At 55.2% G+C, this 12,773-nt stretch overlaps 2 protein-coding genes across 3 annotated transcripts in view; both read right to left on the bottom strand.

Moving 5' to 3' along the window:
* The window catches only part of RPS8 (ribosomal protein S8), a 530,873-nt gene that overhangs the window by 183,678 nt on the left and 334,422 nt on the right, over positions 1–12,773 (bottom strand). The window lies entirely within an intron of this gene.
* The window catches only part of RNF220 (ring finger protein 220), a 225,571-nt gene that overhangs the window by 132,690 nt on the left and 80,108 nt on the right, over positions 1–12,773 (bottom strand). Inside the window, exon 2 of the mRNA XM_082483171.1 lies at positions 4,431–4,505. Coding sequence (XP_082339297.1) covers positions 4,431–4,505 — 75 coding nt within the window. The remainder of the gene's footprint in view (positions 1–4,430; positions 4,506–12,773) is intronic.

Here is a 12,773-nt window from a genome sequence, read left to right as displayed (position 1 = left end):
CCTGACCTGGGGACCATCCTCCACAGTGCAGGGCCAGGCTCTGACACCCAGCAAGGTCCTCTGGTCCCCCAGGCCACCTCCTCCTGCCCCCGTCCCGCGCTCGGGTACTGGACCAAGGCAGGGAGCTGGGGGTGCTGGGGATGGCAGCAGGTCTCTGGTGCTCAGCCCAAGGCACGGACGGGGTTACACAGCAGCATGGGCAACTTCTTGGTCACCCAGCCCGGAGCCGCAGGGCTGCTGTGGGAGATGCTGGGGGCTAACTCCCATCCCTCTCCCAGTGAAACCACCCCTGCAAGGAGGCAGGAGATGTCTCAGCAGGGCCAGCTGGGGGGGCAGCGGGTCTTGGGACTGCCTCAGCAGTTCCTCATTAGAAGCCCAGCGTTGAAGAAACTCGTAATTAGAGCCCTGAGTATTAATTAATCTCCATGACCCTCCTCTCATTCTCCTTCCCCTGCTCCCACAGCTCAGAAGGTCAGCCTGGATTATTAACATGTGCAAGTAGAAGATGGCAAGCTCACCAAGCAGGTTGGGAGACCCTGGGCCGTGTCCCCATGTTCAGAGCAGCAGGAGGTACCCTGTCCCTCCCCACCAGCCTGGTGTCCAGTCCCTGCCTCCTCTCTGTCATGGCTGGGCTCCGCTGGGGACACATCCCACTCACCCGGGCACAGACAGCACCTTGGGGGCAGCGCTTAAGTGGGATGAAACATCCCAAAATGAGCAGAGCTGCTTTTATGCCAACTCTGCCTACACAATTCCTCGCAGCGTGGCTGAGAGCAGACCTGAGCATCCCGGGGGCTGGGTTGAGCCTCACTGGAGACAACCCCCCTTGGAGACCTCCCAGCACGATGGGGTGAAGAACAGCCAGCCCAGCACAAAACCACCACCCCCAAAACGTCTTTGAGCTCATCCCATCTTTGCTCATCCAGACTTTGCTTGGGTCTTTAAAAGCCTCAACGCTAAGAAGGCAGCCCTAGGGCACGGAGAGGACACGGAGACCTTTTGTGCTGCATGGTCCCTCCATCCCAGGGCTGTCCACACGGACTCAGCCGCTTGGGGCACAGACATGGCTCCTGGGAAGGCCACACTCCCTGGCAAGAGGCTGCCCAGGTTCAACCCGAGAACCGATGTGCTCTACAGAGCAAGAAAACAAGATATGAAATAAATCCAAACTTTTCTGACTCCCTGGTAACCACCAACTGCTTCCCTCATCTGATTTTTTCCCCTTTTCTGCTGCAGCAATAAAAAGGGGAAAATCAACATCCAAATGATCTTGTTTATGGCGACTAAATAAGCTGCATGTGCTTAATCCGTTAGAGTTTAATGAATTTACGACTTGCTTTGGAATTTGACAAGGGCTGTAAAAGAGTAATTAACATTTATCAGTGTGTTTTTTACACACACCCCACCCTCCTCCCGTCTCCCTTCCCTCCTCCTGCTGCCTGTCGCGAAGCAGCACTGGGTATCGGGGGGAATATAAAAGTGATCAATTAATTCTTAATAATCTCAGGGAAAGATTGTAGAGTCGCAGTATGAACTCAGGGAGTGTCAATAAACGTGCCAAAGGTTGGTCCCCCCCCTTCCTGGCGCTGCTGCAGAGGAATGTGGGCGGCCGGGGAGGGGACGGGGCTGCGGGGGCGGCGCTTTGGTGGAGCAGCCCTACGTCCCTTTCCTACTCCGTCGCACTCCACCAGCCTCCAGAGCAGCTTTCTGTCACCCACACGGTGGCTTCTGGGACAAGAGGGTGAGCAGGGGGCTGGTGGCAAGTGGGGTCCCCATCTAACGCAGCAGCGGTGGCAATTTGGAAACACAACACCAGCCGCTACCTGTGCCAGCCGGTAGCTCTGTCCCTGTAGACCTGAACTTGTTGAGAATGACCCCATATCCTCACCACCACGACCGTGGGGAAGAAAAACATCTGCTTAGATGGGGAGTGCAGCCAGTGGCGCTGGGACCTGCGCCGCCCTCGCTGTCACCCCGCTGTTACTCGGCACAGGCGGCTGCTGCTGTTTGAGGTCTATAAGACACGAGGGTACATCAGCGCTGACCCCCGAGACAAACGCGGGGGGCTCACACCTCATTTCTGCCCAGCCCTCGCAGCCGCTCAGCTGCCGTGGAGCAGGGCTGGAAGCAGGGATGCAATTAGGGGGCTGCAAGGGGACAAGCCCCTGCTCCCTTGCCACCAGTCCCTGGGCAGGCTGAACATCACCTAAGGATCCCGGGGGACTTCTGTGCTGGGAGCCCAGTGTGCCCTGCCCTGGGCTACCTTCCTTGGCAGCCCTGGGGAGCAAAGCCAGAAGAAGTCACAGCCAGCATCTTCCCGGTAGGTAGGACATGTCCCCTGGCACTGTGACCGCAGCATCCTGCCCCCAGCAGTGGCCTTTGCAGGCGTGCATGCACAGGGAAGCCTGCACACCTGGGCATCCATGGGGGAAGAGAGGGGTCAGCACTCCCGGGGGGCAGCCAGGCTCCGTGGAGGAGACAGAGCAGCATCTGGGCTTGGCTGTGGGGCAGAGGGTCCTGGAGACCCACAAACAAAAGCTCAGGATGATAAATCCTCAGAGGTTTGAGACTGTCCGGGGGTCTGCTCTGGACAGAAACAAATTCTCCCTGTCGAACATAATGGCCCAGAAATAAGCAATGAGGCAGGGATGGAGAGGGCTGGACCCAGGGGGTCTGGAAAATTTCCGCCCAGCCCCATCCCGAGCACTGGTGGGGGTGGGAGGTAGAGGCAGTGATACCCTCCCAGCAGGCTGGGACCCCCGTGCCGGGCACGCACCCGCTGGCTCGATGGGGCAGGCTTGGGATTTCTTGCCACGCAGGACTTATTCAATCCAGCCCTAACAGGGTGATGACAGGCACGGAAGAGAAGGGGAACATAATGGTATGAACTTGTCTTCATTTTACCTGAATTATGGTTTGATGCCAGCTGGCTGCCATGGGCTGCGGGATCGGGCAGGGAGCAGAGCCCGTTGGGGAGCGGGCTGCGGCGGAGGCACTCCGCACGGCCGAATTATCAGAGAGCACCAGCTCCCTGCAGCCCCCGAGCGAGGGTTTCCAACACTGGGCAGGCTCGTGGTGCCGGCGGCTGCACAAAAGTCTACCCATCCTGCACACACGCATCTCAGGGCGGGAGAAATGAAGGCACTGGGAGGAGTTTCAGGCTACCAGGACTGGTCCCAGCACACCATCATCTGCTCCGCTCACTAGGAGTAGGCCTGGGTCTCCATCACACGGGTGGCTCAAGCAACATCCATAACCAAAATCGCTCAGGGGACCACTGCTGCCCTGCCTCGTGCTCAGAGCACGGTGCTCCTGCGGTGCCCTGCATTGCCATCCAGGCTCCACCACAGACCCCCTGGATGACCTCAGGATCCCTCCTCTGCTGCGGAGGAGAGGATGCTGCGGGGCGGTTAGGGGGCAGAGAGGGGGCTGCGCTCCCCCTGCCTGTGCTGGCTCAGCCGCTCCCATGTCAGCCTGTCTAAACAGCGCCTCATCCCGCAGAGACCTCGCGCTGGGGGTCGGCAGCTCAGCGTCTCTGGGATTTGTCACGGTATCGCCAGAGTTATCAAAAAGCAGCTTGGACCAGGCATCCCAAAGGGTTGGGTCAACCAGACCCAACATCATCCAGCTGCCAGGAAAGCAGCCTCTGGGGCAGAGGACACGGATGGGACGCAGGTGGCATGGGCTGGTCCTCCCCGGCCACCGGCACCCTGCCTAACCCCAGGCACGCGGCTTCCCCTCCGTGCAAGGCTGGAACCTCCTCGCCTCACCCCGGCGTACGAAAGTAGCGCTCATTAGTGAAGGAGCAGGGCTGTGATGGGGCGACGTTTGGCCAACGCTTGCTGCTTTGCAACGGCACTAATGGATGGGAGACAGCCCAGCCATGCCCTCGCCTCGCTCCGCTCTGGCGCTGCTGACGGTCATAACAAAGAGCATTTAGCCAGCTGCATTCCCAGTTTCTCCCTCTTTCCATTTCCCTTCTCTGTCGCTCAGGTGTGACAATTTTAATACCCATAAATTATAAGGCGGATGGTAAGCATAACAGTTCGTGCAGCCCTGTGGCGGCTTTTCTCCATCTGCGGGAGACCTGGGGTCACGCTTCAGATGGCAGAAGGGTTAGAAGGAGTTAACGGGAGACTCCCAGGTCCCCTAAGCATCTTGTCCAGGGTCTTAAGCCCATAAGCAGCGGCGCTAAAGATGATTTTAAGCCATGATTATAAGAAATCTATTGATCTTTTGGACTCTATAATGACAGATTAACCATTTTAATAAAACACCTATTAATCATGCATTAACCCTTCTCAGCTATTTGTACATCGAATACCAAATTGACAACGGTGTTGGGATTTCTAGCAGGCTCTTTGGAGGGGGAGGGAGGGGAGGTTTCTTTAGATAACAACAACAAGAAGAAGAAAATAATGCAAACTTACTGAGGGGGAGAGTTAAAATCATACGATGAGTGGTAGTTGCAGACGCCTGGGGCCCTCTTTGGTTGTCGCTTCTATCTGGCAATCAATTGACAAGAAATTGAGATTATGAAACATTGCGCCTGTGATCAAAGGAGGTGGGCATCCTTCCCCCATCCGAGGCCAAATGTCCACTCCCCCTTGGAAACCTACGACAGTGAACAACAGTGATTTGGCCTTTAGCAGGTACTGGACAATGCCGACACAACTTTTTGTGTGAACATTTCCACTAACCCCACAGGTCTTTATGGCAAACTCTGAGCAAGGATGACACATCCTAAAGGTGGACCCTACTGGAGCATTTAGATGCTCCTGATTTTTTTTTTTTTTTTTTTTTTTGGAGAGACTTGCCTCTGAGAGCGAGTCATCTGGAGAGGCAGAGGAAAAAGAAGGGGAAATGAGGAAAGCAAACACCCCACCAGGTCAGGACAGCTGGGACTGGGCACAGACTGCTCACCCCTTCTCCCGCCCACCCTTGAAACCCACAGCATCGGTGTGGGATGGTCCGGTTTGCGGACCCGGACCGGCACAGCCCTGGGGCCTCTTGTGTAAGTGCTGGGGAGGGGGCAGGCGCCGCTTCCTCCTGCCCCAGCCGTTGCAGCCTCAAAAACCACCAAGTCCCCGGTGCATTAGGAACCGCCTGGAGGCCGGAGCTTCCTGCAGGTGCCCCGCGCTCATGAATCACACCTTGTCAGGGCTTGGGGTGCCCAACGGCTGGGCGACCGCTGAGATGCCTGGGGATCCCTGCCCCGGGATGCACCCGCCTCCCCACCACACCATCCTGGCCAGGCGAGGGTTAAGCAGGCATTAATCACACTGTTTGAGAGACATTTCAAAGCCTCTTCCAAATATTATAAAAAATGTCTTTAATCATCTAATAGCGCGAACTCCGCTCATGATGGATGGAGAGAAGTCGCCTCTTTCCTCCTGATCCTAACAGATGAGGCTGAAGAGCTGCTGCTCTGGGGGGGGGGGGGAAGTTGGGGAGGGGGTTGGGGGAAGAGAAGGACATTTCTCAACCTCCCACCAGAGCAGTTATAAATATGAGGTCATACAGCAAGAGATGATAACGCATTAAGGGCTCTTGAGATATTAGTCTGTCAGCCTCGTTAGACACAGCCTATTTGGGCCTGACTGCATAATTAGAGGCTGGGGTACCCATAACTCATTGGTGTTTATACGGTAGGAAGGGGCTACACTCACCATCACCCTCAGCACTCTGAGAAGTCATCTTCAGCAGGCACCAAACCCCACTCCCTGCTGCAGAAATAATCCTCCTTTCCCCAGGAACAACTGCTCCCGCTCCCCACCTCCTCCCTTTTCTGCAGCCCTGCTGCATCCTCACCTCTCCCCTCCCCTGCAGGTGGGGAATAGGGTTATGACTTGGCCAAGGTGGCCCAAGGTAGTTCGTGACCAAGCAAAGTCCTGGCTCCCAGTCCCCTGCCCACAGGACAACTTGCTGGGGAACAGCCCACGCTCTGCCCCACAAGGGACTGCATCCCCGAGTACCCCCGGGCAGCTTCACTGCAGGTTTGGCCCTCCTGCGCCTCTCCAGAGAATAGCTCCAAGTTGGGCTGTGAAAACACCTTGAGGATGTGGATATACGTGGACAAAGACGTTCCTGGGGAAGCCTGAGCAGAAAAAAGTCCAAGCAAAGGAAAAAACATGCTAGTGCCCCAGGACAGCTTGTCACTCCTGCCCTGCTGTGAGCATCCCCCGCTCCTGACCTGCTGTCCCTCACCCGCAACGTGCACCAGGGACCCCTTTCTAGCCCAGGGTGTTGCCCTCTGTGGGCAATCTCCAGGAGACAGGGCAGAGCCCCCCAGTGCTGCTGCACTCAGCCTTCTGGGTGCTGCTGGGCTGCCCCGGGGGCTGGGGGGCACCGAGCGCGGGGCAGCCAGGGACCCCATGCTCGGTGGGAAAGCTGGGGAGGAGTTGGGCTTTCCGTGTCCCCTCCTCTTTCTCTTCTCAGTTCTGCCTAGGTGGTGGCGAGCACCGACACGGAAGGGCACTTCCCAACCAACCCACCCCCAAAATTGAACAAGTGAAACAGGGAAGGGGAGCGTTTCCCTTCTGCAACCGTGCAGAGCCAGGGCACCGCAAGAGCCGGCTCCCGCTTGAAAGGGAACAGAGAGGGAGCAGCGAGCAGGGGGAGGCAGGTGAAAGCCAAACCGAGCCCCGTGCGCCCAGCGGAGCCAGCTTTGTGGCCCGAGCCTTCCCAACAGCACGTCTCTGTGACTGCCAAAGTCCCCAGTGTGGCCACCCAGCCACCTCAGCCCCTCTCCCTTCTTGCCCGCCGCAGCCGGGGAGGGGGCAAGGGGTCCACGGAGGCGGGGGCAACCCCGTGGCTTCCCAGGCTGAGGTAGGATAATGAATCCTGATGGGGGAAGTGACCTTTTCCAAATGCCACATGTCATTGGATTTTATATCACACCAGGACAATGTGCCATGGGTATTAAAATCGTTTTTCCAATAGAAGTGTGTGTGTGTATGTGTGTGTCAGAGAGAGATGTGAGAAAAATAAAATTAAGACGTGAAAATTAGGCTGCTTCTAAACATGGCCTTTAGAAAAGACTTAGGTCCTTGCAGAGCAGGACTGACAGAGAAGATCCATGCCCTTTGCTCCCGAGATCACGGATGATTTTGTCAAGGGAATATGACTTGTCCAAACCCCATGACAGAACGAGGGAAAAAAAGCTCTGGAGTCCTGATCCCCATTTCTAAAGTCCTGCAAAGACTTTCACCTCTCCAGTGTCCTCTCTGCCGTGAGGGGACACCTCTGGGGCTGCGCCTGCCCACGGAAGCACGTACAGATGCCTACAGAGCACAGATCACCTTGCACATATGTCCTGGACACCCATGGGTGTTAGTCTGGGCTGTGCACATGGAGAAAGCAAAGTCCTACGTGACAGCCAATGCCAAGTTACACCTGGCCTTCAAAGCAGCCCGTATCCCTGTGGGCCAGCCTGGAGATGTGCATGGAGTGTCCATGGAGTTATCCATACATACGGGTTCAGACACTATCCCATATATGCCAGAATACATTCCCATGTGAAAACACAATGTAAAGAGGGATGCGCTGGAAGCCAAATTCACTTGAACTCCAGCCTGTTCCCTCAATCTGCAGGGCAATTGTCCGGCTGAAATAACAACGCCGGGACAAAAAAAAAAAAAAAAAAAAAAAAAAAAAAAGGGACAAGCTGTGTTTGTTTATTCAGCTTCTTTCTCCCCTTCTCTTCTTGACAATGCCCTGACACCGTGTCCTGCCGCGCCAGGGCCACAACCCCAATGGGCTAAATTTATCCCAGCTGGAGCCCTGTTTACAAGCCTTGTCCTGTTTACAGTGTGGTCCATCCTGCCCAGGACCAGGCAGTGGCCATCCCTGGGGTGGACAGTCTGTGCCTCACTTTCCTCGGCCTCTGCCATGCCCAGGCTGCCTGTGTGGTCCCTGGAAAGATGCCCGACATGCCATGCTCCCCATGTGTTTGCACACAGGACAGTTTGTGGCCCCCTGCCCATCTGGGAGGTGATGGGGAGACGTGGGTTTGCACGGGCTGCTGCTTGCCCAGCATGGCGTGGTCACTACCCAGGTGGCCACAGCCTCCGTCAGTGCTGGCTGGTGGCACACCATCACGCAGGAAAACGCTGGCTGCAAGCTCAGCAATGAGGGTGCAGCACATCCCGTGAGAAACCAGCCAGGGACGTTAATGGAGCTGCACGCCTCATGCAACCCCTTGTGGGTGCTCTGCTCCCCATACCTCACACCGCCGTGGAGGGACACAGGTTCGGGCTGTCACTCATCCATCCCTGTCTCCCTGATGGGCTCTTATGGGCTGGAAGGACAGAGCTGCCAGGAACTCAGTCCCCTCTTACGGGTGAGAGAACTGGCTGTCACACCAGGGCTCTGAACAGTTGATCCTGGCTGGGCCCGATGGGTCCATGGCCTAGTGAATAGACATTAAAATGCTGGGGATGTGACAGAGGGGTGCCTGCTGCCAGCACCCCCCACACACACTCTTCCTGCGCTGATTCCCATTCCTGGTGGGACACACTGGCCGTGGTCTGCCAGGGAGCGATAGGGGCTCACCCGGCTGCCCCGCAGCATAGATGTCTTCTGTGGTCCCAGGTTGCCTCACCCACAGAAGCCGCCTTCAGCAGGGCTCAGTTGGCAACATCCGGGCTCTTATTTGCTGTTTAATGAGTCTCAGCTGATGAATCCTGATGCATGAAAGCTTTTCATTACCCCTTTGGCTTGCTGTCAGCGCTGGCCACTGGTGGGAAGTGGTGGGAATCACAAGAGTGGTTTCAGGGGTGACCACAAATCCTCACCTATGAGCCTGCGTGCTACTCTGTGCTCTACCACCCTTTCCCTGCCTGTGACCAGACTCAGTGGCTGCAGAGGGACACCGGTGCCCAGCAGATGTGAAATGAAGCAGCTGGTCTTGCGGTCCCTCAGCCTCCCTCGGCAGGGACAGCTAACAGAGATTTGCCTTCGTCCCTGGTGGCAGGGCCATTGCTCAGCAGTGATGGATCCCTCTTTGCACCTGCTCATGGCTGCATGTACTTAGGTTTAATGAGTGAGCAACCTCCTGGTGTGCTGACGATGCAGCCCTCTTCCACATGGTCCCAGTCCAAACCACTGCCTGCTGTCACCTCAGAAAGCCTCCCGCTGAAAGCAGGAGCTCTGGATCACATCCCGTGGTAAGGGATGCCTCGTGTGCACGTGGAGGGGAAAAAAGGATCTTGCAGAGAGACCCTGACCTGGGTTCAACTCCCAAATTGGACAAGGGACTCAAATCTCGGTGCCTGACACTGCCTCTGTGCAAGGGGGGTCCAAGAGCAGCTGAGTCTGGACCAAGGCTCCAGTTGCTGCACAAGGTCCCCGGCTGTGGCTGCAGGAGCAGGAGAGAGAGCTACCAAGGCTTTCCTATTGCTCAAGTTTTTTGGAGACAAGCAGACTGTCCAGAGCAATGCCCATGGTGACACCAGAGCAGTGTCCATCTTCCAAACGCCTCCTCATCCTTCACTGTTCACACCTACCTCGTTTCTTGCCTCTGGCCCAATTTGGGGTTTGTTTGTACCCTGGGCAGGGGGGGAAGCCTTTCTGTACCCTGTGCTGCAGATCGCACTACCTGGTGAAGCAGAAGCTCCAGGGAGAGCAGAAGAGGGGTTGTCCACCCCAGCCCAGCTCCTTGTCCAGAGTTTTGGAGATGGTTTGTGCATGACTGTGGGTGGGGGTGAATTTGAGCATAAAGGCTTGCCTATACAAAGTACTGCTCCCAAGAACCTCCCCCTCACTGGGCATTTCATATTCTAAAACTAATAGCTTGCTCAACCTCACCAGACCCCCTTTCACTCTGAAACTGAAACGGAGCTTTTGGGGGATATTTTGCCAGTCTGAAAATCACCTCCACCTTTCATTCACATTCACTTCCAAGTATGGGCAGGACATTAAAGGAAGGGATAATGGAGTGGCACATCTGCGCACAAACATGTCCGTGTGTGCTCCTCACACGTGCGGCTCCTCATCTCCGGAAGAAGATCTTCTCATCAGGAAGTCACGGCCCTGATTACTTTGTCTTCCACGTTTAAGAACATCCCTAACTGCTCCTTGGATAGCTCAATTAGTAAAGTGAATATATTATATAAAGTCTAAAAGATTAAACTATCATAGGCAGCCCATAATTTCATGAAGAAGTCAGGGGAGCATATCCCTCTTATTAACTCTATAACAAATGTGATGAAAATGTTCAAATAGAATGTTAATGCAATGTTACGTGTAATTTTCCCAGGCGATTTTCTGCTGAAATATTTCTTTATTAATAGTAATTGAGGGTATAAATTATGAATGAGGCGATTTTCTCCTTTCACTGGGAAAGACGTACTAATGGCAATAATTCTTTATAATAATTTTTTGGGGGGAGAATGGGGAGGGAGCCGGGGTGAGGGGTTTAAAGAAAAAAAAAAAATCTTTAAAGGGATTGCAAAATATATAGACTAGCAGTGCATGTTTTATTGCAGGGCGCTGTATTTTATACGCACGTGCTGGGCAGCGGTCCTGCGCGGGTCTGCACTGCGTGCGCGCTGCGAGGTTCAGGCCTCTGGCGAAGGCGATTCCTTTGCACCTCCTCTATTCTGCACGGGCGTTAAAGCCTTGCATCAAGCACGGGGAGTACGGCAGCACCGACGCCGTGGGTCCGCAAACTCAGGACTCCCCATTTCTAAGGGAAAGAGGGGCAGGAACCACACTACGAGCTACGGCACTTTTAGTTAGTAGATGGGTACTCAAGGATGAGCAGGTTAGTGATACAGGCTCTTACCAATTTAATGCAGACCCTGACACCTTTCCATGCCTCTACCACAACCAAAAGCCCCTCCTTGTGCTTGTGTTGGCTTTTTTGGGGGAGGACAATGCTGGACCCTGACCCCAAGCATCTCCAAGCCAGGGAAATGCGTGGCAGAGAGTGAGGCTCGGTCCTACGGCCGCTGAACCTCGCACAGCCTCGAAGCGAAGGGGAGCGGGGCTGGGGGCTACGCTGGCTCCCAAATGCCACCCCTTCATGGGACACAGCATGGGGACACGCACATGGCCAGCCTGGGGGCCACGCGCTCGCACAACACGGACAGGCAGCACCGAGCAGCACAGCTGCTCGCGGGGAAACAAAAAGTCCTTTTTGCGATGCCAGAATGAAAGAGGCGTTTTACAAGGATTTCAGAGCTTGCTTTCCTTCAAGTTTGTATGTTTTTTTTCAACAGACCAAATGACTTCAAAATTTTTCCACTCAATTAAAAAAATGCTGGTTTGAGTGCAGTTCTCAGCCTCTTCTTCCTGCACACGTCTCTTCTCAAAGAAAGATAAAGGGGAAAGAAAAGATGGTATCCCTTAAATTTTCATTACACTTCAATCAGATAGAAAAAAACTCCAAATGGTTTAAAACTTTTATACCAAAGAAACCACTTTCCCCCTATTTTATTTAAAACTTTTCCCAGGAAGGAAACTTTTTGAACAAGCTCTAGTCTACAACAAGCATACGAAGAAAAACCTCCTGACCCCAGGCCTTTGCCCTACAAACTGAAGAGCATCCTGACAGCTGCTTAAACAGGCTAAAAAGCGCCTCTGGTAATGGCTTGGACCGAGGGTGGGCAGCGCATACGGGCACCCAGCAAGGCGCAGAGGTCTTGGACACCCATGCACACGGGTGCAGATGTGCCCCACAGCAGTACAGATGTGTTGGGGAGTAGGTGGCTTTGCTCTTCCCCAGGGGGCAGCTCTTACATCCCTCATTTCCACCAGAGGATCCCCCCTGCTCGGGCTCTCCCTGAGCAGTCTGCTGGGCTGGGAGAGGAGGCAGAGCTGGTCCTTCTGCCGGCAGCCGGGCTGTGATACTCCGTCTCTGTCCTTCTCCAGAGGCACTGACCCTCAGGCCCTGCCTGCGGCTTACCCCGCGCCGGCAGGCTGTGCGAGAGGCTGCGGAAGAGCTGACAAAATCAGCGTGATCCGTCACCGACCCTCCTCAAAATTAGGTTAATAATTTATGATGTTAAATGGGACAGTTAATAGCTGGGCCAGATGATTCCTCAGCTAATCTAGAGCACGGGCTGAGCTGCAACGAGTCCTCTGAGAGTTCATTACAGTCCCCAGCCCTCGGCGCTAGTGCTTTTGGCTCCACCGATACCTACAGGAGGCTGTGGCTGGTGCCGCTGGCAACACGCCTAAGACTTGCCCCTCATCAATTAAGAGAAATAAGGAAATCGACAGGAAAATTAATTTCCAAAGAGACAATGCCTCTGACACCTGCACTGCCCTCGGAAAGCCGGGGGGTTATCTGGGAAGCCGCCTGCCTGGGGAGGAGGTTGCGTCTGCCTTCTTGCTGAGCGAGGTCAGGCTGCTTTCCTCGGGGCGGGGAGAGCAGGGAGGGGGGTAAGCGACTGAACTGAAGATGCTTTTGCTCCTGGGTCAGCCCCAAGCAGGCTCCTTATAGGGGAGAAGCTCAGCCACATTTGGGAGGAGACGTAACACCCACGCCTGCTGCTGAAAGTCCCCCAGCATCCCCTCCCCAGCACGGGGCAGCTCACTGGCAGCAAGGATTTACACCCCGACTGTGCACATTCCCAAAGAAACCTCGGAGGCAAAGGGTCAGGATGAGAAGGTCCAGCAGGTCTCTTCCATCAAGGAAGCAGAGCAGGGTCGGCTGCCTAAGGGACGAGTGCTCCTCAGGGCCACAGCCCTTGTCCCAGCGTACGGCAGCAGGTGGATCTTCACCCACTTGCCTGTCTATCTCCCTAACATCCACGATTCTTGTCCCA

The sequence above is a fragment of the Vanellus vanellus genome (genome assembly GCF_965231255.1).
Source record: "Vanellus vanellus genome assembly, chromosome: 5".
Taxonomy (NCBI): Eukaryota; Metazoa; Chordata; class Aves; order Charadriiformes; family Charadriidae; genus Vanellus; species Vanellus vanellus.
The sequence above is the reverse complement of the archived record's forward strand: the minus strand, read 5'-3'. Positions and strand labels throughout refer to the sequence as shown.